The sequence below is a fragment of the Diadema setosum genome, chromosome 2 (assembly GCF_964275005.1).
Source record: "Diadema setosum chromosome 2, eeDiaSeto1, whole genome shotgun sequence".
Taxonomy (NCBI): Eukaryota; Metazoa; Echinodermata; class Echinoidea; order Diadematoida; family Diadematidae; genus Diadema; species Diadema setosum.
This window is the reverse complement of record NC_092686.1, coordinates 30,924,145-30,949,668: the sequence shown is the minus strand read 5'-3', so window position 1 is coordinate 30,949,668 and position 25,524 is coordinate 30,924,145. Positions and strand designations below refer to the sequence as shown.

The 25,524-nt window shown below is 41.0% G+C and overlaps 1 protein-coding gene across 1 annotated transcript in view; it reads right to left on the bottom strand.

Annotated features, from left to right (window-relative positions):
• Positions 1-25,524, bottom strand: part of LOC140246264 (dynein axonemal heavy chain 12-like) — a 67,500-nt gene that overhangs the window by 31,559 nt on the left and 10,417 nt on the right. Inside the window, exons 11-35 of the mRNA XM_072325726.1 lie at positions 25,216-25,477; positions 24,707-24,913; positions 23,740-23,861; positions 22,978-23,248; positions 22,162-22,347; positions 21,404-21,604; positions 20,709-20,903; positions 20,031-20,152; positions 19,263-19,425; positions 17,838-17,957; positions 17,151-17,427; positions 10,501-10,630; positions 9,647-10,082; positions 8,957-9,202; positions 8,048-8,277; positions 6,882-7,065; positions 6,162-6,386; positions 5,599-5,781; positions 5,186-5,302; positions 4,438-4,626; positions 3,746-3,894; positions 2,998-3,136; positions 2,244-2,410; positions 1,176-1,368; positions 154-434 (exon numbers count right to left, since the gene is read on the bottom strand). Coding sequence (XP_072181827.1) covers positions 154-434; positions 1,176-1,368; positions 2,244-2,410; positions 2,998-3,136; positions 3,746-3,894; positions 4,438-4,626; positions 5,186-5,302; positions 5,599-5,781; positions 6,162-6,386; positions 6,882-7,065; positions 8,048-8,277; positions 8,957-9,202; positions 9,647-10,082; positions 10,501-10,630; positions 17,151-17,427; positions 17,838-17,957; positions 19,263-19,425; positions 20,031-20,152; positions 20,709-20,903; positions 21,404-21,604; positions 22,162-22,347; positions 22,978-23,248; positions 23,740-23,861; positions 24,707-24,913; positions 25,216-25,477 — 4,995 coding nt within the window. The remainder of the gene's footprint in view (positions 1-153; positions 435-1,175; positions 1,369-2,243; positions 2,411-2,997; positions 3,137-3,745; positions 3,895-4,437; positions 4,627-5,185; positions 5,303-5,598; positions 5,782-6,161; positions 6,387-6,881; positions 7,066-8,047; positions 8,278-8,956; positions 9,203-9,646; positions 10,083-10,500; positions 10,631-17,150; positions 17,428-17,837; positions 17,958-19,262; positions 19,426-20,030; positions 20,153-20,708; positions 20,904-21,403; positions 21,605-22,161; positions 22,348-22,977; positions 23,249-23,739; positions 23,862-24,706; positions 24,914-25,215; positions 25,478-25,524) is intronic.

The window sequence follows — 25,524 nt, the reverse complement described above, 5'->3', positions numbered from 1 at the left end:
ACAGCTGTGTACTTCAAGAAGATGGTTTAACCATGCGTGACCTTACTGTTTAAGGACCATCAGTGAAAATATTATACAAGTGTTTGCGATAAAGATGGCAGTGGGAACTACTCAAGACAGAGAAATGACGACGACAAATGAGCGAAGACTCACTTGAACAGCCACTCCCTGTCTGCGTCGTCGATGAGGCGGTCGTAGAAGACGCGGAAGACCTCGTGCACCCAGAGCCGCGTAAACGTGCGCTTGTTCTCCACCGCCTTCTTCTTGACGAGCAGCACGCCGTTGACGACGCGGGCAAAGTCGCGCAGGTTGAAGGTGTAGTGGGATTTGGCCGGCGTGGGCAGGAGGTTGGCCATGGCCTGCTTGTACACCTCCATGGTGCCAGTCACCACCATGTTGCCGCAGGTGAAGATTTCTGGAGGGAACTCGTTGGCCTGATAGTCCACCAAACAAATATGAGTAAAATATTTAACTTCTCCATAGAAATGCTATTTAATTTTTACTTTTAAAGACAACAAGCTCACTTCCAACGCTCTATAAAATTACGTAGGACTAACAACCTCAGTCTACGAAATAGATCCTCATATTTGTTTTTGTTTTTTATTGTGCCAAAATAGTAGTGATAAGTACTGTACAAGTATAACATAAAAAATGGGTACTCGAGTGCCCCACAGTATTTGATGTTGAAAGATAAACAGATATTCAAGCTTCCAGCACTTGCCTTTGTTTACTATTTGTCCAATTCATGTAATTTACTAATCTGTTCAGTTCTCTTACTTCATTGTTAGCTAGATCCAAGATAATTTAACATTAACTTCCTGATCTACTGCATGGAACCACTAATTTCACTGAGGAAATTGAGAAAAAAAAAAAAATCACCTTATTCCTCTGACAGAGATGGCTGAAAACAGACCATGGCAGGAATTCACGAAAGCAATTTAAAATCAAAACATTGTTTGAATTTCGTCCGTAGACTGCAACTAATGCAAAACAAACATACCTTGCATATAACATTTGCGTGTCACCGCTGGACAGGCCTATATGTTGGAGTACCCAATGTGTTTAGACGCACATTTATGCAATAACAATTCACATAAATCTAGATTTGAAATGCCTCTGTAATTCCAGTCATTGCAATTCTAAAATGAACAGAAGAGGAGCGGACAGCAACTCACCCTGAGGTAATAACTGACGATGGTGGTGAAGATCCTCTGCATGGTCTCATCGTTGAAGGGAACGATGCCGATGACGTTGAAGTGGCGCAGGAATCGGGGCGTGATGGGGTTGCGGCCCCCGCCCGGTGGGCCCATGGCACACAGGTACTGGATGTCGATCAGACTGATCTTGCTGGTGTCCTTCTTGTCATACCTAGGTCAGGCAAACACACCATCATGAATCATGATTTATATGGGTGATTAAATATTATTTACTCCATTAAAATTCTTTATAATTTCTTTAAATAATTTTTTTCTAAGATTTCAATCAATTTCAACAAAACTTAATTGATTTTCATCAACCTTTCCCATTTTGATATATCAGACAAGATTGCTCATTTTTGATGAACTCAGATCGTTGCATCAAATACAATATTAAAATCATTTAGACTTGTTTTTAAATAAAATAATCAGTACTATTTCATTATTTGATTCATGTTCTTCAATACAATACTTCCTATTTATAAAGTGGATGATTCAAACCAAATTCAAGACATGAAAAAGAAGCACCAAACTAAGAAGACTATTTGGTGTGTGTGAGCGTGTGCGTGTGTGTACACAGTTATTCTTTGCCAAGATTTACAATGCTCTTTTTTTTTCTTGTCTCTTATGAGTAAAACAAAACTTACCTGAGTGACAACAATTCTTCAAAACAACATGATCTTAGAATTAGTCTTCCTCAAAAACTATTCTGGCTGCATTAAATGCAAACCTGTCTCAACACTCTCGTAATATCCCTAAATTTTCAAGAAGTTGTACACACAAAACATAAACAGCATATAAGGGATGCAAGATATCAAAACAATTTTCTTTAATGTGGAAGACTTTTATCCATAATCTGTTTCTACTCTGATTCTCCTTTTCGCACAACTTTCACCTATCACTCTGAGGACATTATATTCAAAATATGATGCACACATCATAATCTATGGAAGAAACTACAAGATCAACGTAGTGTCTAAAAGTGTCTGACTTTGGAAACTACAGTAAAAGTGAAAGTGAGTTGAATGGACTGCAGAACAAACTGACCAGTTCTTGTGGTCAAAGTACTGTCGGAGGAGCTCAATGGGTGGCTGGGCTCCGTACACCTCCCTGGCCGGCATGTTGAGATCGTCCACAAAGATGACTGACCGCTTGCCCATGGGTGGACCAAACACGCCCTTCCGCCTCTTGTCCAACTTGGACATGATGATGTCCTGCAGATTCACAGCATAGATTATTTAGACACCTCAGTATAGCGAAACTCAGACAACTCAGGAAATTAATGTTAAAGAAGATAGATTATGACCCACAAGAATGAAATTTAGCTTACAACACTAATTACTGCCTGGTACCTAATGCCTGATTTCACATAGAATGTGTCAAATAAACTTTGTCACATTTAGATAACAATAAACTAAACTAAAATGGAAAAAAAAAAAACACCCTCCAACAATGTTCTCGACATTCTCGACAAACTGAAAAAATCTGGCTTGGGTAGGGTTAAGATACTCCCTCCTTGAAATCACACATAGCATACCTGTAAGTCTATGTTTGAATAATTGTCATTCTATTTTGCTATTCTCTTTTTCCAATATTCAACTGATATGTTAACTGTTATTGTATTCTAATGTTGATGTATGTGTTTGCTTGTAATATATTTCTTGCTTTGGTGAAATAAAGAAACTTGAAACTTGAATATAAGTATATGTTTCTTCTGAAGGTAAACATTGTACAGGCCTCTGTATCAGGGGTTAGTGAAGGATGGCCACTGTAGTTTGATAAAGTTCTGGTATCTACGAACCTGTGTCTGGTTGGCACTGGTCTGGGCTGAGAAGTTAATGAAGAGCGGCAGGTAGTCATCCTTGGACAGGTTGTTCATCAGCTTATCCTTGACGTACACACTCTTACCGGTACCCGTAGGGCCGACAAACAGGATAGCCCTGGTGGTAGAGAATAAGGGTGATTTTTATTGAGACGTGACCCCCAAAAAACAACAACATCACACAAACACGTAAAAAACAAGCTTAACATCTCTTGAAAACAAGTGGACAATATCACACTCGAATGATTATTACAAAAGAACTATAACTCATTAATGATTTTATCAGAAATACATAAGATACCAGATCAAAGAAATAAATGTACTTGAGGGAAATAGTTATAGTTTTCAACATTTTGTTCCAGTAAGCTAATGGATAGAAACAGTTCAACCATCATCAGTATCTTGCTCTAAAAAGGAAAGTAGTGAAAGTGGATGTCTTGCTTAACCGCATCATTAGGATATCATTATTTTTATGCAGCAAGAATATCAGAATTAGATCAGTTATCACTTTACAAACCACATATATTGTGGAATGACTTCACGAGCTGAAGACTAAGATGGACTGCAAATAAAGAAATCTGCTTTATATGGATCATGTCTATAATTAGTCACTGGAATCATATCTTGAAACTGAGTCATGTTTCGACGTTCACTGCATAAGAATCACCATCGATAGAGATGAGATGGGAAAATGTGTGGGGTAAGTAGTCATTTTATTGTGTTTCACCTTTCTCGTCTGATGGCAATGTCCATGAGGTAAGTGTAGCGTGCTGTGTCCATGGTCGGCACGATGATCTCCTGCACTTTGCGGCCTTGCCCGATGTCCATGTTCCGGATTGTGTCATTCCAGTGTGTCCATTTGCCCCTGGCCTTGTACTGATTCAGTCCATCAAAAATATACGAGCATAAGCGATACATTAACATAATCTGAATTATGCATTGCATGTGGAATCAGGTCTGATATATCATTGTTATATATTCCCTTGTTCTCTAAATATTCCAATATTGATCATGATGAAGAAGAAAAAGATATCCTCCATAGCCATTGATTCTTCTTACTCACATAAGTTCAATGAATGTTCATGCGATTCAACACCAATTAAACTGTCGTAAATCTCAATATCCCTCAAAATGATATCATCTTGCCAACCACTTGTAATGTAATAGGAGCTAATTTGTCTTTCCCTTCAAATCACTAATTTTGTCCAGCTGCATCTATGATCTGATGGCATAAAGGCAACAACCACTCTAATTTGTCACAGAAATGGATGATGCCTGAATCAGTTTTAAAGACACGGTAATGGATACATTGCACACTACCTTCCGGTGTATCAGTGATTTTTGATCACTGAATTTCGAATAAACCGTCTGTTGGCAACTGGCCTACTCGAAAGGGCAAGAGCCGAAGAAGAGACTCACCTCAAAGAGGTAATCGTAGACCATCCCCTCCGGGGGAAGGGGCACATCCAGCTTGCCCACCTCCGCCGGGATGGGGTGCTCCTCTGCCTTGCCCGTGATCATGTCTCGCAGGTACAGGTCAAACTTGCTGCGGCCGTCGTTGTCCGTTGTGCAGCCCACCGACCAGATGATGGAAAAGAGGAAGGTGTTCTGGGATCGCAATGGGGGAGGATATGAGAACTTGTATGGCTTGAATGCATTAGGACACTCTATACATTTACAAAGCTCCAGTCAAATGATATTGAAATACCTATGATTCCCAATTTTTGTCAGTGACACCAGCTGCTAATTTAGCCACATTTGAATTCTGAGCTACAGGCAAGCTTTCAGTCTACTTCAAGAAAGAGGTTTAGTCTTTGACCAAATTCAAAATGGAGGTTTTAGTCAGTGCTTCAATATAACCATCCCACAAAAACTTGGCAAAGCTAAAAAACCCATGCAATGTAGGATGATGAAACATGGCCATTGAAATGTGCAATGGTCTCAAATAGTGCTCAATGAAGATTTGATGAAAGGAAAAGTAAACAAAGTTACCAACAATATGCAACCAATTGGCAGAACATTTAAAGTTCCAGAGGGTGATTCTTGTTCAGAAGTGCACATATGGCCAAATGAAGTTCAAATGTATACGACTTTGAGTTGAATTACATCTTCTGAACAGTAGATCTCACCGCAAAGGACCTGTCTCAAGGATCCATGCCATACTTACAACAAGCCACGGCTTCATGTTCTTTGGGTCACAGTTGGCCAGGTTGTCGTCCATGAACATCCTCACGAAGTACATCAATGAGCGCGCCATGTTGTTTATACTTGTTGCCACGTATTCCTGGAACAGAACATATCAGTGAATTTGTTAAATGCATTTATACATGGTCACATTTAATAAAAGATATGGACTATAAAATGATATAAATGAAATGATATAAATGAAAATATCTATAGACACTTGTAAACTTTACATCTACTCAAGAATTAACTTAATTTAAGAATTAACTTCTTATACCTGACATTAATCTGTCATCTTTCTTTGGCTCTGAATCACTCAAGTGGCCAGTATGACCTGACACAGTCGCAGCTGTCACAGTATTTTATGAAGCATAGAAAGAATGTCTTCAAACAAACCTTGCAGTTCCTGCGGACGTAGTCGATGCAGGGTTCGACGAGCCAATCAAAGAGAGCCTTGATGAGCGGCAGCTCCTTCTGCAGCTCCTCCGGCAGGTCGTTGCACCAGGACTTGAAGACCGGGCGCCAGCCGAGACTAGATGGCTCCAGGTAAATCATGCCGCAACGACTCACAGTAGCAGGCTAATGTTCGTTTTTTTTTGGGGGGGGGGGGGATGTAAAGGAGAAAAGTAATGATGAATTCTTTTTTATTCTTGTTGATAATGTGCAACTTCTGGCTCATTTCAAATACATTCTAGTTGTAATACCAAATCTTACTTTATGCCTAATAAATATAGAAAAAAGGAAACATATGAGGAACAAAAAAGTTGAAGGACCTGAAATATGACTGGTTTTTCATGAAGAATGATACCAATGAAGGAGTTAAAGTGAGGAGGAAAAAAAGAAGGAAGATAACCTTTCAATAACAACAAAGCTCAATGCTGAACTAAGGGCAGAAAAGAAAAAGGCAAATAAAGCAAACCTAAAATTGGTTAGTCTTTATTTCTATAGTACAAACTCACCGAGGCCTGTGAGAGATCCATAGTCTCAAAGATGAGACTCATCGGAGGCGACATCTGGATGATCTCACCGCTCATCAGACACAGCTTCTTGTTGTCGTCCAGCACAGTGTTCATACTCTCAATCCACAGCGTGTCGATGGGACCATCAAACAGCACCCACTTGCGGTCGGGCGTGTCCGTGGAGGCAAACTCACGGAAGGTGTTGGCCACAATTCCGTCCGTCCACTGAAAGGATTAAAAGAAGATGACATTCATAATATTTGCTCCATTCAAATCATGATAACTACATGGGCAATTTTGCATTAGAACACACTTTCATTCATTGAACTGAAATCTACCATCCCTCTACTGAAATACTGCAGACCAACACGCAAAGGTTCTTAGTGTAAATATGTTTTGCAACATTATGCTAGAAAGGAAAAAGAATGAATCAGGGGCCTGTTTCATCAAACTTTTTGTCAGTGATTTACACTGACAACTGTTAAAAGCTACTGAAATCCTTGCGTCTGATTGGCTGATGGAAAATTTGTCGGTGAAAACCTCCGACGAACTCGTTGATGAAACACCCCCCTGGTCTGCTTGATATGTACACAGAATAAACAACTCATCTGGCTTTTATATGCTTACAGGCCAGAGTTAGTTAGGTTGGCATACAGATATCATGGATCATTATGCAAGCAGTTTAAGAAAAAATGCCTGATTTACACTGACTGATCGTACCTCATGGGATACCGGGTCAAACTGACCAAAGAGCTGACCCATGGTGACGGCCTTGGGGTTGACCGTCCGGTGGATGACCTTCTCTTCCTCGTTCAGACCCTTCTCATTGAGGAGGGTCAGTGTGTCTGCCAGCACGTGGAGAACCTGGGTTTTTCCTGCGAATGGCTCTCCAACCAACATGAAACTGGCAGAAGATTGGGAGGGGGGTAGAGAGAGTATGGAAAGAGTTCATTAAGGTGAGTCAGATTCAGTTTAGCTGTGCCAAAAGTTGTGCTCTTTGGGCAAAATTTGTTGAACCCTGATTTTAGAATTTTTGGACTTTTACCTCAAATTTGTCCTTTCACAGAACTACATGTATGCCCCAGTGGTATTCCGTCAACTGCTTTATAGGCTTTTACATTTAAAGCAACTGTACAGTTCAAACAATATCAACCATGGTCTGTCATCTGCTCTTCACTTCTTTTCTCAAAACTGCATTTCCTGTATGTGAGTTATGTCGCGGAAACAGATTAAGACACAAATAGACACGCCTAATAGAAGTTCTGTCATCACATTCAATAGGGAGCTTTAGATTTTTGCGCGCGGACGTTTGAGCCGACGCTTGCGCTGGACATTCTCCTCTCCCTGCGTCGTGTGGAAAAGTAGCTTTAGATTACGCTGGGACGCAACGTATAAAAAATACAATCGCGCCCCCATAGAATCAGTGCATGAAGAAGCTCTCTACGTCGCAAACTGTGCGGACGTGAAAATAGCCTAGTACGCGTAGTGAAAAACTCAGGCGACGCAAGCTAAAAATAGATTGGCTATACACGCGCTACTGCGCACGCTCAGAACATGTTTTTTTCCTTTGAACGTCTGCGCGTCTAAAATCTAAAGCTCCTTAATTATGCATTCACTATGACTTTATGCTTCATGTGCTAGGACCAGGTCTTGTGAAAATGTGGTATTGACTACACACAAAAACAGAACACATTGGGGAACATTTGTGAGAACACTTGATCAAAGCTCCTTATTGTTAAAATAGTTCTGTACAAAATCACATAATAAACATTACACTACATGATAAAAACCCCATGCATGATTTCTCAAAGGGCACCACTGCACATTCCAGATTCTGTATGTATCGCCTATGTCAGGACACATGCCGCTATGACCTATGACCTCACCCGTGTCGCACGATCATCATCTCGTAGGTCTGGATCAGCTTCTCCTTGAAGCTGTCCACTGGCTGGAGGTTCCTCTTCTCGCAGATCTCCATCACCGCCTCCATGAAGACCTGGTAGTCCGCCTTGGGCAGGGTGATGCCCGGAAACAGGTCGGAGATGATGCCCTCGAAGAGAGGGATGTCGTGGGACAGGAACTTGGGCAGGTTGACGTCAATGATGGATCGGAGCAGCTGTTGGTCAGAGGAAAACAGGGCAAAGGAATAGTTTAATCTTCCAAGGTTATACCTTGTTTGAAATTCCCGATGATCCAGGATGAAAAGAGATCACTGTCAAATATTAAAACATATCTTTAACCTGTTGAGGATGGGCTGATTTTGTTACAACACATCCATTTCCCACAGACACCTGCTCGAGTATACTCGGGACTCCTCCATGACGGGGTTAAATCATTGGAGGCCCAGACACAAGTTACTGAGATGTCCTAAAAATCTAACATTCAAGGATATGCTTGAAAATTGACAGCCCACTTAGTCCGTTGAGGACGGTTCGATTTTGCTACAACGCACACTTCCCATAGACACCTACACGAGTATACTCAGGACTCGTCCTCAATGGGTTAAGAGGAGAGAGTATCTCCTTGGTCCTTCATTGGACCAATTATATCTGATCTGTAACAGAATTTACAGAAAAGGCACTAAGAGATACAAGAAATGTAAATCAGAGACATTCATTTGCCAGGTCTGAATTCCCTCCTCACTAAAGTTTCCTCTTTTCAACTCCTTTGAATGCATTTCCCAAATCACTGAACAATGGCCCAGCACCATCTCTTTGATTTTCTTTCTTAGTTCTTTGCCAATGCTGAAACCGTTAAGAAAAAGAAAACTTGGCAGAAATCTCTTCCAGACTTACCAGAATATCCTCATTCTCTTCGGGAAACTTCAGCTTCAGGTTGCCTGCCGCCGCAAGCACAGCCTTCACTGCCCGCATGCCGTAGTCGTAGTGAAACTGGGAGGACAGCTGCTCCGAGCAAAGTCGGTATGTGGTCACGATCTTGACGGACAGGTTCCTGGCATCAACGAAACCATAGGAGTAGAGCATGATCTCTCCAATCATGGCATAGTCAGGAACCATCATGGCCACCGTTCTGAACAGTACCTGAAAGTATGAGCATACACATGTGATACGTTACTTGAATACCAGTAATAGTTATGTCATTGCAACATTGCAGATTATGTGATCACAAAAAAACATATAGGTAGGTTGAGAAAATACAAGGAACGTAGGTTTTATCAACGGATAACTTTTATCCAATGATAACTTCATTTAATGTAGTGTTGCCTAATGCAACTAAACTGTACCTTCTACATGATCTGCAGGAGATTTAAACCTTCCTCTTGTACTTCTTCCTTTTACACCCATTTTGTTTTCTATGTAGACACACACACATTCACGTTTATTCATTCATTTGTCAATGCAGTTTATAAAACACAGCACAGGTGACACACGGTGTGTCTACAATTGTGCTGCCACATATCAAAACCATTCAATAAATGGGCTCATTCTACAATAACTACTTATCTACAGCAACATTATCTCTACCTTCAAGTTATCTGGCAGCTCTGAGCGACCCGCATAGCCGGGGTTCATGGTGATAGCCACGAAGCAGGATGGGCGCAGCACCAGCTCGGTGCCCTCAAAGAGGAAGGTCTCCACGTGGGCCTGCACGGCCCGTTGGATACACAGGATCTGCTGGGCCACCACAGACAGCACCTCCAGCTCGATGCGGTTGAACTCGTCAAAGCAGGCCCAGGCGCCGGAGCTGGCCAGACCCTTGAAGAACTTACTCATGGCCAGGTAGTCGAGGCCATCAGAGCAGTTGAAGACCACGCACTGGACAGCCAGCGCCTTGGCCAGATCCTTGGTGGTCTCAGTCTTTCCCGTGCCTGCCGGGCCCTCGGGGGCGCCGCCGAGATTGAGGTGGAAGGCCCCAACCAAGGTGCGGTAGCATCGATCCGTGAGAGGTGTGATCACCAACCTACAAAAACATACCCAAAAAAGTTTTTAACTGACACCAAGTATCTAATGACAAGATGTCAACAATATGTTCCTTCATATTGCTGGCAAATCAAGAAGTACAAACAACCCAAGTTTTATGTCATAATTGAAGTTCAACTAGTCAATCACTTTTTTATCTTAGTGTGGTGCTATGCTTTGAAACCCCATTTTCCAACTAAATAATACAGAGTATGAAAAATGTTTTACCTTTGAATTACAGTATTAATCAAAGTGACTACACAAACCCTTACCCTTCACACATCAAACATAGGGATGAATTAGCCTCAATAATAGTGCGAAAAAGGGAAAAAGAATTAGCTGTGATTTCATGGGAAGGCTAAAAAAAAAGGGCTAGGTTTCATGTCCTGTAGATGTTAACAAAAACAGGTGTACATTACCTTCCTGAGTTTCCGAGATACTCATTGGCATATTTGACAGTGGCATTGGTGATACGGACGAGAGTGTTGCTGTCTTCCCAGTAGTAGCGCAGCTGGGCCAGCCAGTTAAAGTCACTCTCAGCACTGACACCTAACAGAAACGAACAAAACAATTTAACAAAACAATTTAACCAGTAGTAGAGCAGATAAGCCCTCAAAATCACGTGAATTGTGCAAAATTTGACTAAAGCATGAAACTTTCACCAGTGTTAGTACATACCATAAGATTTATTTTAAGATCGGGAGGTAAGTCTGATTTGACCTCTGATGACCTCCAGAGGTCAATGTACTTTAGATATCAGAAAATCGATGTTTTTAGACATTTGCAAATGATATATGTGGTTATGTTGCACTAAACATGCATTTATACCACAGAGAAATCATTTCCAGATTCAACAGAGCACTGACAGGTTTTTACCTTTGACCTCTGATGACCTCCAGAGGTCAATGAACTTTAAATATCAAAATATCGATGTTTTTAGACATTTGTGAATAATATATGTGGTTATGATTCACTAAACAGGCATCTATACTTCAGGGAAACCATTTTCTGATTCAACAGAGCATGTTGACAGGTTTTAACCTTTGACCTCTGATGACCTTTGGAGGTCAATGACCTCAAAATATCATATTGATCTGTGACGTCATTGGTTAATGGTAACCATTGTTAAGATGTACAAAACAAGCATATCTGTCTTACAATGAAATTGTCTTCATATTCTAAAGAGCAGACAGGTTTCTACCTTTGACCTCTGATGACCTTGAGAGGTCAATGACCTCAGAATATCAGAATATTGAAGTATGACATCATTGGTGAAAGGTCAAACATGGTAAAGATGTACAAAACAAGCATAGATCTGTGTACAATGACATCGTCTTCATATTCCAAGGCACACAGACGAGTTTCTGCCTTTGACCTCTGATGATCTCGAGAGGTCAATGACCTCAAAGTATCAGAATAGTTTGGCATCATCAATGGTAAACATGATGATGTTTTAGAGAGCACTCGTAGGCCCTGTTTATTAACGAGCCATTACCGTTCACCTATGAAAATCACACAAGGTCAAATACCTCGAATGAAATGTGAGGATGTTAATATTGATATTGCGATAGTTAATAGTTAATAATTGTTTATAATGTAGGGCTTACAAACCATGCATTTCTGTTACCAAAAAAGTGGCTACTCATTCCGCAGAACTTTTAAGGTAATTATCCAAGTCGGGTATGTGCACAGAGCAAGGGGTGTCGATCTGTTTTCACGTGGGGGGGGGGGGGAACTTGGAAAATATGTAAAAGCATAAGTTCATGGTGCAAAGGAATGAAGCGGAGGGGGAGGGGGAGGATGTGGGTGGGGGATTGGGTTTTTGCAGGTTTAGACCTGAAATCAGTGATTCAGTGTAGCTCTTGTTTAATGTGTGCGTCATCATTTATACGGAAGTTGATGGGGTGTGGGCGCATCTCACCTACCCTCCTCCCAAAGCGAAGTTTGTTTTTTTTTTTTTTAAGAATCTGATGTATACGTTTTGGGGAATATTTGGAAAATTATGGATCACCAAGGTGTACCAAGTCTATATGGATGGGAACCCAGCAAGCGCAGCGTTGGCGAGGGTAGGGTATTCCACTCCCATTCGACAGAGCTCTTGTATTTTGAGAAATGAGATTCAACGACCTGGCACACAGGCACTTTTGAAGGAATACCTCGAAATTGTATCAAAAAGGTGTAGTAAGTCAGCCATCTATGGAGGAAGATCAATCGACAGAAGGATGTGGGTGGAGGTATCCCCCTCCCACATTATGGAGCTTTTGCATTCTTTTGTTTGCAATTCAATGATCTCGTGCCACTCTTGGTTGAACTACCATTTTGAAAAAAAAAAAAGTCCATACCCAAATGTGTAGCCATAATCAATGCATGGAGGAGAGGTTGATACAGCGAGAGGAGGGTATGAAAGGGGCTGTCCCCCAATCCTTCCCATGCGAGGGAGCCTTTGCAGTAAGAATAGAAATGTAAAAAAAAAAAATCTAGTATACACATTTATGATGGAATATTTGGGAAATTGTCAGTAAAAGGAGTGTACCAAATCTAAGGGTAGAAACCGAGGAGGGATTGTTAATGGAAAGATACACTACCCCCTCCAACAAGAGGGATTTTCTTTAATATGTCGGAACTGAAATTAAAGATCTAGTACATACTTTGTGATGATACAGAACAAAAAATGGGACAAAAGCACTGAGCGTATATGGAAGGGGACATAACGAAAGATAGTGTGGGGGAGGGGGTATGCAAAGGAGATTCTGCCTTTTAATCTGGTGCATACTATAGCTGAAATGTTCAGTGACAATTCATTTTCTGTCAAAAAAGTGAAGAAAAAAAAATCTCAATCTCAGGAAATTCTTGGAGGCAAAGTTTTATGTCCCCACCATTCCCCCTCCCATATTTTCTCGGGAGGCGGGGCAAATGCCTCTTGCCCTCCAAAATGAACAATCGTGCATATATAGGAAAGCCTTTTCATCTTTGGAATTCAAATAAAAATATCTCTTAAAAACATTTTTCATAGAATAAGGGAAATTATCATTCCCCAAAGTATGTTTTATCTGCGGAAGGAACCAAGTAGGGGGAAGGAGTCTATCGAAAGGAGATATCCCCTCTCACAGAAGGGAGATTTTGCATTTCAGAATTAAATTTTAACAATCCGATGCACACTTAAAGTGAAAAACTTGGGCAGTTTTCTGTCTAAAAAGCAAAAAACAAAAAAAAAACAAAAACTAACAACAACAAAACATAGTCCACATCTCAGAATTTAATGGGGTGGGGGTCAACTATCCCTGCCACCACCCCACCCCTCCTCCAAACTGATGCCCCGGTATGTGCATGTGTTTTATTCCACTTGTTGAAAAGAAGAGAGAGTTTTAAGAAACAATATTGTTCAGTGGTCGCTATCCCAGTCAAGTTAATTGTTTATCAATAAGGTGATTTCCTTCACCTGTATACCTTAAGATGATGTAGGCCTGGTATTTGCCTTGCACGTTATTACATCTATTTCTTTTTTAGTATTCTCGTTTATATTTTGATGTGAAAGTTGTTTACTTTGCCACGATTTTATTTGTACATAGAAAAAATAATCCAAGACTGAAAATGAAACTGATACAATATTTAATGATTGACATGATGCACATATTGTGTATTTCTATAGCAAATAAAAGTGAGCAATTCAAAAGGCGTGTACTCATTTCACATGAACATTAGCGATGATCCTCTGACCCCTGGAGGATATTGAAAGATATGCATCAAAATGTAAGAATATTGATGTCTGGTCTCATTGGTTTGTAATGGCCAGCTGGTTATGAAATAATAATTATATTTAAAAAAATGCATTGTGTGTGTGTGTGTGTGTGTGTGTGTATGTCCAAAATTGTATGCAGAGTATTCCACACACAGTTCAATTTTGACTTCCATCTAGGACAATGAGCGGTTACTTTTTTCTCAACTACACTGTAATATCAATATCTATTGAAAAAACACGGTGGCGGCTGGGTCTAACACATTATCATTCCTTTTCGTTGGAGATCCATGCGGGATGGTCAAAACAAACATAAAAAATAGATATCTCAGACCTAATTGTTATAACAAAGCACCATATCCTCATATACCCAACCCAACCCTCTATGCCCAGACAATGTAAACCACCCCATGGACTTACTTGGAGCTTTAGAATATCCTTTGTCAACAGAGAGAGACATCCAAACCTTTGCAGTACCGACTAAGATCTGCCATGGAACTGATTGGTATTGGCTCTGCATCATTGACAGCAGATCTCGTTTCCTATTCTCCTTCTTCTTCTTCTTCTTCTTCTTCTTCTTCTTCTTCTTCTTCTTCTTCTTCTTCTTCTTCTTCTTCATTATACTGTGTAATCTTGTAATATTCTGCCATGGAGCCTTTTCTTAATTGGTTAAAGAAGGTATCCAAAGAGCTATATGAAGCAAAAAACAACAAATGCAAAAACAAAAAGAGAGACATATGTATCTTTAATAACAGAGCTGAATATTGAGTATCTCTCTCCTGAAGTGTTTCAAAGAGATACAAGAGACAGTGGCCGAGAGTAGCCGCCACCTTTTGTGGGAGTAGGCCTACTTTGCTTGTTATGCATATGATGGTCATTGCAGCTAAAGAGTGCATATCTTCTCTGGATCATTCCAAACTTCATGATGTTTCACCTGGGTGAATGGATCCCAGATGATGCATGCATATTCCAGGACAGTCCTGAGCGGCATGGAGTAGCAAAACACCTGAACTTTATGATACTCGTATCTTCGTCTGGAGAGAGTCTTTGGTTGAAGTATAACCTTTTTAAGCTGCTGTGGCGATTTGATTCCAGCCGAGCCTCCTATTGGAACTCCAAAATATTTTGCACAATCCGCTTTCTCCATGGTTTGCCATGAATGCTTATCTATTCCCTGGGTAGGTCTCGGATGGCAATAGCTAGTTGCAATACACAGGATTACTTCATGTGGAATGCATGTTGGGCCTCACAGTATGTCAAAGTTTTCAAGATGGTCCATGATGTCGCAGCTGTGGACTGTATACTCCAGGACCATGAGTCATTCATCGCAGTCATACTGTAACAACCCACCAGCTTTACACTGGCCAATACAGGCCCACCAGCTGGAAACTATGCAAATATTGCCCATGAGCTTGACACTTAGGCAAACCAGTCCCATAATGAGTCCGACAAATGGGGGAAAAGATCTATGAGACTTACACTGAATAGATTAAACACTCTGTATATCAGTCTCGTGGGCCTTGTTTTCCTCGAGTGTCGAGATAATGGCCATATTTGCCTATATTTGCTAGTCTACATAACTAACCCAAACATAACAGTTGTATTTGAGGTCACTGCCATCACTCAAGAAACTTAAGCTTATTTCTGAAGTAATTGACCTCTCACATTTCAGAGACCTGTTACTATAAACCAATGCTCTGTGGAATATGCATACATACTTTGATCAAAACATCAGTGCGTGATTTGTACATGATTAAGCATTTACGATTACACCAATTAAGCCAAACATCAATACAGGTAAGCCTACACATGTGACCTCAGTGACCTCTCATTGTCCTGAGAGGTCAAAGTTGGATATAATGCACAGGCTAATGACCAATGTTCCATGGAATGACAAGATTCTTCTATTATAGCATAAATGATTGTACATCGGGTATTACAAAGTTGACCATTGACTATACATAGAAAATCAATATTCTGATATTTTGAGGTCATTGACCTGTCACCTTCCTCAGAGGTCAAAGGTAGAGACACGTGAGTAATTTCTCTTGCTCTGTGGAATAGGAAAACAATTCAATTGTAATACAAATGAATATAACATCTAAATCATGTTTGTCATCAACCAATTGCACCAAATATCAATGTTCTGACATTTTGAGGTCATTGGCCTCATCATAGGTCATCTGAGGTCATCAGAGGTCAAAGGTTGAAATCTGACTCGAAAGGCTCAGTGGAACATTGAGGCAATTCCTCTTACAAAAATTAGTTTTTAGTACATAATTATCGTGTTTCAGTTATGAGTGACGCATTAAAATGTCAATTTTCTGACATTTTGAGGTCATTGACCTCTGAAGGTCATCAGAGGTCAAAGATAGAAACCTGTCAGGGCTCTGTGGAATATAAAGACAATTTCACTGTGACAAAAATTAAGTTTTAGTACATCATTACTGTGTTTTATCATTAACCAATGATGCAAAATATCAATTTTCTGACATTTTGAGGTCATTGACCTCTAGAGGTCATCACAGGTCAAAGGTAGAAACCTGTCAGGGCTCTGTGGAACATAAAGACAATTTCACTGTGACAAATATTAAGTTTTAGTACATCATTACTGTGTTTATCATTAACCAATGACGCAAAATATCAATTTTCTTAGATTTTGAGGTCATTGACCTCTAGAGGTCATCAGAGGTCAATTCAGACTTACCTCCCGATCTTAAAATTAATCTTATAGCATGTACTAACAATGGTGAAAGTTTCATGCTTTAGTCAAATTTTGCCCAATTCTTCGGCTTATCTGCTCTACTACAGGTCACATCATAAGTTTTGAATAGTCCATAGATGGTCCCTTTTATTATATTCTGTGGTATGATTATCAGCAAAAGCTCTGCAAATGTGCTGTCTAGACATTAGAAAATTTGTATTTCAATTTGTTTTGTTTGCTTGTTATTTTTCATTACCATGAATACTGCATAGAGCACTGCTTTCATAAAACTGACATGCTATACAAGCCTTCCTTCACCAAATTTTGATCTCAAACAAATAAAAAGCTATGTATACATACTATTGTTCTTCACACTGCTGGCATTTTGTACATGCCAGTAATACATGGCTTTCCCAATTATCTATCCTAAAAATATCTATTCATTCATTCATTATTTATGCATACATTCATCTGCTTTCTACTATTCATTATTCATGAAGATTTTTTTTTTCTTTCCATAGCTATCTATTCAGTTATTTTTTAATCTTTAATTTACTTGTGTACATAATTCATCTATTCATGTATTGCTTTCTCTTTTCATTTAGTAGCTGCCTAGCAACAAACAATACCTTGCTCAGCCATCTCCATGACGACGTCTCTGGCGTGCACATCGATGGTCACCAGGGCTCCCAGGGTGGTACGAGTCTGCTTGGACAGCTTGCCACGCACCAGGGCCACGATGTCTTGCAGCTGAGACTCCAGCTTGCTGTGGTACTCCCTCAGACCCCCGGGGCCGCTGCGGATGGCCTCGTGGACCTCCTCCGTCCAGTAGATCTGGGAGACGCAGATGACGACCTGGCCTGGCCACTCCTGGACCCAGTTGGCCCTGGGCTCCACTGCGTATGCCTGATTATGGGAGGGGTGGGATGTGAAACGAAAGAATGAGACCCAGAGAACAGTGTCAAGCTGCAACTTGCAAAATCATCTCATTGAGGGATAAGAACAAAACATACAAGTCTGATCATCTTTGCCTAATTGCCATGTGAATCCAATTTGAATGACTGACACAATGATAATACAGAATATATGACTACCAGAAGGATGAAAAAGGGCAGTCGCATGGAAGGATAGATACAAGTAAATAATCTGGTTGTAAAGACAAGTAGGACTAATTCAGATACATCACAGCTGAGGAAACAAGACAAAACTAAAAAGTATTGACAGAGCAAGACAGAGAAAAAAAGAGGAAGAGAAAGAGAAAAAGAGAGATAATGAGAGAGAAAGAGTGGGTGTGAAAAGTTTGGTGACTATCTTACCCCATGGGCAGCCTCCACCACATCCCTCACACTCCTCAGCATGATATCCTGTACCTGTAGCAGCCACTTCTCCACTGCTCCGCGTGCCTCGGAGGTGGAGATCACATCGCTAAGGGCAACCTGGAAGATCACCGGCAACATACACATTCACTTTCAGGCTTCAATTGGTTATCATGAACTGTATTCAAAGCTTAAAAGCACCTTAAAGTGAAAACAAAGTTCTGGTAAGGGCCTGAGAACCCGTCTGGCACCATTTCATATTTGCTTGCAATATATCGAAAAAGTCTACAAAGAAACTTACCTGGCTGACGCGGTTTGCCGGAATGATGAGTCGTTTTGGAGTATTTTGAGAAAAATAATAAAAGTCGGTAGACCGACTTTTATTCCAGAAGGCTCCAGACTAACTCGGTCTCAGGGAAAACTTGACCCTATTTCAGACAATTTACACACAGTTCGTGATCGCCATGTTCATCAGTAGATCCTACTCTATACTACGGGTACCAAACGAGGCCTTGATGAGCAGACAGGAAAGTGCGTGCTAATCCTGTACAAAACAAATGGACAGCGCACGGTCCTCAAGCCTATACGCACATCACCTCAGTTGCTGAGACGCGCGGTCTTTGAAGTTTTTGTTGTTGTTTATCAAGCGTCTTTGATTGTTTTTAGAGGTGCTTGAGAGGCGCACACTAATTTTGCATGCGCGCCAAAGAGGTTTTTGATGTGCGCGTTGTAACAACTCGGACCATTACTGCGAGTTATAGCTTGTAGCCAGAACGCTACAATGTAGTTTATACAGGCCGCTCCCATATGCATAGTACAACGCTGTACAATCCAGAGGGACAACCAATACAGCTCATCCCGTCGTCAAGCAAAGCGAGGCCGAGTTATCCCCGAGTCCGAGTCTAGCCTGACCCCGTTCGGGTAAGTTCTGAGACTGAACGTTTTTGGTTAATATTTCCCATTTTCGTCGTTACCCATCGAATATCTTGTTATTACAGCGTTATTCCGCACATTTCCTAGGCATACGTTCACATTTTGGAGCAAAATTTGACAACTTTTGCAGGCATACCAGAACTTTCTTTGGGCTTTAAACTCCCTAGCTACATTGTAAGTGTTTAATTAATTTCACTTAAGATGAATATACTTATCACAGGAGAAATCAACAATTTAACCTCTAGGTGACCAAAGATGATCTTAACCATAAAGAGAAAATGAATATATGTATTAACACAAAATGTCACAGAATACTAATGATGAGAAAACTTTAATACTCTAAAAACATGCTTGCCAAAACGTTGAGAGTGGGTAGGCCTTTGCCAGGGCCACATACATACCCAAAAAAGGATATGTGATGCACCAATAAGCCTTCTAAACACCCAATGCTCTACAGCCAAGGAAGTCTTCAAAGATTTTGAGAAAATTTACCTTCTCCCCTTCACTGCTGAACATGGCGTGGATGTCCAGTTGTGCATCAAAGTCAAGCTTAGAGATGCCCTCGAAGCACTTCTTGAGGTGGGGCTGGACACGCAGGGGGTCCTTGGTCTCCGACAGAATCTCCAGCATCTCGTCATTGGACAGGAAGAAGAATCTGTCGGGGTCGACAGTGGCAGAGCATCATATCATTATTAGTTCAGAATCAAGGAAAGGCAAAGATACAATAGACACTGCACATCATTTACACTTTTCTGTCTCTCAAGCACTGCCAACAATCAAATCATGTGAAAGTGCCAACATATAAGTAATTCGATGGCGTGGTGTCATCGGGGCTTAAAGATTTACAGAGTGCAACCATTTCCAAAAATCAAAAAGGGATGAAGGCCTACAGACCTGGGACAAGTCTTATGTTCATGTAGCAAGTGGTGTGAAAACTTTATCTCTTATTTTTTTTTCTTCACCAATTGATAGACAGAACATGGACACTGTAAGCAAGGCTCCCTGAAAAGTTTTTTATTTTCTGCTTGTTTCAACGCCAAAAGGTTTGACATGATGAGTCACAGAAATGAATGGAATCTACTAACATCACTACTATCTTCAGGTTTTACATACAATATAGAAAGTCGACACTCATGGAGTTGATAAATGAATTATGCTGGCTTAAAATGCAGCATTTAGACCATAAAACTGTACATTACAAAGCACTCTGAGCCCCACATCCACACAAGATACTCTAGCGTTTGGAAATGCGTCACTCACCGAGGGAAGAATAACCTCTTCTTCTCCAGGTACGCATTGAGACCCTTCAGGATGCGGTCCAGGAGGTTGTTGCTATCCTGCAGCTTCTCCAGGATACCAGTCAGGGAGGTGGCAGCTAAAACCTGCAGTCGCGGGGGAAATTGAGGTGGTTGCAAAATACAATCACAATCGATTTTCACAACTTAACATGCTGGCCATAAAAATATTGATATACTCTCATTTTCTGCATTCCTGCTTCTTGTAATATCCATAATTCATTTTGGCAAATCCATTGCATACCTTATCCTTCATCAAATATGTGTAAAAAGTATGCCATAACTATGTAATTTTTCCATGAAATGCCGGATAGCATTGTTGTATGAGGAAAACAGCTACGTACATATCACCTCTCTGATCCCCCTTAAGTAGTATTACCTTTCTGTCTTTTGTCTTAAGCTCTACACAAAATGATTGAACCAGCTAAATAATGAATTCCACTATTCAAATGTGTCTGATACATACCATAACTCTATGCACCTGCAAAGTACTTTACCATAAATTGCAATCAAACTTCTCGACTCTAAAAACCTTCTGAAAAAACAACAACAAAAAGAAGCAATCAAACCCCAGCAAATTATTTACAGCATGGCCAATTTCGTGCCAACATCTGACCTTTGTTATGAGGTTTTAGACTGTTACCTTTGAGTCCTTGGAGGTGTGCTTCATGACGTCCTTCCAGTGGCGGTCCACCGTCTGGAAGAGCCGCCCCTCCTCCGGCATCTGCTGCATGATGTCCTCGGAGCTGAAGATGGGTTCCAGGTACAGCCACTGGGCCTGGACCTTCAGCCATTCGTCAATCGTCTCTTGGATGTGCAGCAGTCTCTCCTCCCATTCCTGGAAATTATCATCCATGGCCAAGGACATTATTTAGTATGTGTAGGTAAATTTGGTGAAGGATTAGTTTGTGTACCACTGAATTTGAACCAGTAAGTGCTTAATTTTCAATGTCATAGCATTGCAAAACTTTCAAAATGCAAATACTTTACGTAGTCAAATCTGTCCTTAGCGGCCACCCACGGGAGATGAAAAAAAAGTGGTCATTATAGACAGGTGGCTGCTATAGACAGGGTCATTAGCATGGCCTCTCTCTCGGGGGAATTTTTAGTGGCCGTATACGGCAGGTGGCTGCTATGGACAGGTGGCCGCTCAGGCAGGGTTGACTGTATGTCTTTCTTTCATGCCATATCATTATTCTGCAGAAACAACAAACTTGGTATATGTACCAATGAGTAAGCCAGCAACACAATTCTCTAGGGTTGTATGTCACCCAAGAAAATCTGCTATTGTAGTAATACGGGTCCTCACTAAACTAGTGTATCTCACTCCTACTTTACCTTGATCTCCTTCTCAAATGGCTTGATGAATGGCGAGCCCCTCATCGTCTGGGTCTTCACGATCTGGTCGTCGAGCATGGTCTGGATCTCGTCGACCGAGGCCAAGATCTTGACCCCGGTGTCGCGGTAGGCGGTCAGTCCGAACTGGACAGTTTCCCAGTCGTCCAACATCCTTGCCATAGCCTTCTCCAGGGAGTACTCCTGTTCAGGTTAAAGCATAAAACAATTTGATTTTCTTATTGCTACGAGTTCAAAGTCAAAACAAGTAAAAACCAAAAAACAAACAGTCGACATAGCAGCTACATACACAAGACTGCACTACAATCTTAATGTACGATATCTAAATACAATATAAATGTAACAGACTTTCATATAAACCAAGAGATAAAGGGGAATTCTTGACTTCATATGCACTATTGCATGACAGCTAACACAATGCATTCAAAATATTCTTTACAACATCTACATATTCAAATAACCCATACTAGCTGAAAAACATGAAATCATTACGAAATAAGCAGTTAGGAAGGAGAAGTGTCTAAAAATTGTGGCCATATGCTTCCCTGTAAAGCATGCTGATGAGAATATCTGCTTGCAGATGATATATAGCACAGACAGGAAACTTTCCATTACATCAAGTGTATGTGCTCTAAACAATGCTCTGAGAATTCAACCAACAACATCATATGACACAGAATAAAGCTTGGAATACATTATTTTCTTTGATACCGATAATGGAATGTCTCAAAGAAACTGACCTTTGTAGCTGCAGCGCTGATGGACTCAAACTTCTCCATGTAGCTGCCGAGGTTCAGCTTGAGCACCTTGCGCAGTGTGCTCCCCGAGTCCGGCGTCAGGTCGAAGCCAGCGATGTCCGACATCTTGCTCCAGTGGCGGGGCCTGATGCCGGGGTTGCACAGGATGGCTATGGTAGGGATGTACTCCTGTTGAATAAGGGGCAACACATGCACATGCATGTAAAGAAACAGAAATTGAAGGCTTGCAATGCAAAAGACATTTTCAGAGTACAGTACTGAATAAGGACTAGAATCTGCTCTGCATGTAACTCTTATCTGCCGAGAGCATGTGTGAGGATTACTTTGCAATACATTAATCATGAGCCAGTACACTGTAAAACTGCAGTGAACATGCTTTTTCAAACTAAACCATCAGCTGTGAGGTTCAGAATCAGTGTTAATTGGTACAAAGCAGACAGGACAGAAGACAGGAATATTGTTTTTAGAATGGACAGAGTAAGTATCCAACCAGAACTTTGACCCTCTTTTACATGAGATAGAAACTGCTTCATGGAATTGTCACCTCAAGAGATTCCTGTTTACCATTTTTTTTTTTTTTTGTGTGTGTGTGTGTTTTCTGTTTTTCAAAGCATGCATAGCATCTTTGGCAGGTGGCGCTAGCTACAGATTACCATCCCCTCCCAATATGTGTATTTTAATTTTCTGGAAGGCCAAATAAAATAAACAGACAAACAAACAAACATTCACACACACTAAAACAAAAACACAAAAATAAAAATATAGGATAGACATAGTGCCATCTGTCTGTCACTTTACCTTGAACTCCTTGATCTGCTCCTGCACTGTGTTGCACACCTTGATGGCCGCCCATCCCGTCTCCTCCTCCGCGGGTTTGGCTTCCTCCTCCTCCGCCGCATCCTCCATGCGCTTCTTCCTCTTGGGCGGGGCATTGCGCTCCTTCTCCGCCTCCTCTTTCTTCTTGGCGGAGACGAAGCCCTTGGTGATCTTGTAGATGTCCCTCCAGTACTCGTCCGCCTCACCCTCTATCGACTCCGAGTTCAGCTCGAGGAAGGCGCCGTCCATCCACCTGGAATTCAAAAACAAGATCACAGATTAATTTCATCAATGCTTATGCAGTACAACTTGACTTTGTCTTCAAAAAATAGTTTCTGACATAACAATGCTTCAAGTTCATTGTGGTCTCTTCTACCAATGACTCTTATGAATACAGTGTATATGCATATGCCACAAACAAGATCTTAGACTCTTCAACTACACAGATATTTTGCTTTGCACAACTAATGTGGTGTGAAGATAGAGGACCACAGGGCAAAACATGCGTGCTCAGTATTGAATGATAATTAAAGGGCAAAGCTTAATTTTCTGAGAGCAAACAGTTTCAGCAGAGAAAATTATGTATGCCTCTAGGGGACACTTGGATAACGCATGTTCGTTAAAATCTTCCATTTCTAGCCCACTTACAAATTTCCACAAAACATCAATAGAAATGAAATTCAATCGTGAAGCCACGACTGTCTATACTTGGATATCAATGACTATTCTTAAAGGCAGACTCACTTCTTCTCCGCCCTCTGCCACTTGACAACCAGGCTGAAGAGTCTCTGGTAGGGTTCTATCGCTGAGGTGATCTGCTCAATTTCTGGATAGTCTGTTCCATCCCATTTGAACAGCTTCTCCTCCTATCAAACAAACATTCACAGACCGAAGCAAAATGATGTTAGTCAGTTTGAAATGTCAATCACAATGCTCGATGATGGATACTACCACAATGGTCCAGTAGCCAGATGGTAATGTATATAATCATGTTCTTTGTGTAACTGTACTATAATCTGGATTATAAAGTCAATATCTCTCTGTCTGAATTTACACATAGTCGTGTAAGTACAGAGACTGTCAAAAATGATAACATCAAAATTTCAGCCTCTTCTGCCTATAAAGATGCTATGAATTCAAGGATTCAAGTAACAGAATTGTTTTTTGCAAATGATTGACAAATTGCACTACATCGATGTAAATACGGCAAGGGCAATTTGTCAATCAGTCGCAATGAAAACATCTCGACGGAAGAATGTCGTGAATTTGAAGAATTGTTTTTGTTGTGTGCGTCGATACATCCTCTGCTATAAAACTGTGCAGGATTATATTTTAAGCTCAGCTACTTCTTGCTTTGAAAAAGCATACAAGAAATCTCTCAGTTGGGGGAAACAAATGCAAATCATTGCATAAATGATTGTAACCATTTGTGTGCCTTTAAGGTTTTAGCATTGTATTTTTTTTAGTAATTTAAAAAAAAAAAAAAACATTTTTCTTTTTCAAACACCTTCATGTCATACAGCAATAGCTTACTTGAGCCTTTGGCTCAGGTGAGCTACAAAACAACAGTAGTGGGTCAAAAAAAAAAAAAAAAAAAAAAAGAGGGAGAGAGAAAAAACTAAAAAGAGGGCAGCTCAGTCATGCCAAATGAAGACTCTTTTCAAAATATGACCTTATGACTGAAACAGCGGCCCAAGCATTTGCTGCTCACCTTGTTGATGAAATTGATGCTCTCCTGTGCGTCAGCCAGCCGCTTCTGCACAGCACGCACATCGTTGACGTACTGCACCATCATGTCCAGCTCGCCGTACTCGGTGAACTCGGCCACCCGCTTGCGGATCTTCTCCAGCTCCAGCATGACCTTCTCCCGTTTCTCCAGCAGCTCGCTCTCGCCCTTGCGCTTGGAGGACTCCACCAGCTAGGGGCAGGATGGGGAACCAATGGATGGTTTGTTAGATTGATTTGATTTGTTTCGATTTGAGTTGATTTGCTCTGACAAACAACATGGAAAAGATAGGTAAAAATGAACATTAAATGAGAATAAAAAATGTGCAAAAGGATGATCTATCATCTATCAGTCTGTGTACGTAAGAGCACTTGAGGCAGTATGTCGGTGAGCTGCTCCAGTTGGTAATCTGAATCTGGTTGCATGCTTGGTCTTGTTCATGGGGTACAACACTGACACACTACAACTGAGATTGGACCGATTGGACCAATTACCTCATCGTTCTCATCGAAGACCGGCTGGATGTTGCTGGGCCACATTAGCACTGTCTTGTTGAGCTCGATGTGCTCCGGTTGGAAGAAGTAGATGTCGAGCAGGAAGCTCATCCTCCGCGTGCTCTCCCCTATGCGCTCCTTCAGGCTCTTGATGCCGGCTACGCGGGCGTTCTCAATGTAGGCGATCATCTCCATCATCTCCTCAGAGCTGTCGGGCACCTTCAGCGCCCGCTCCTGTATCGTCTCAAACTCCTTGCAGATGCTAGAGACAGACAGAGAAATGAAGTAAGATGACAATGGTGCTCCAAG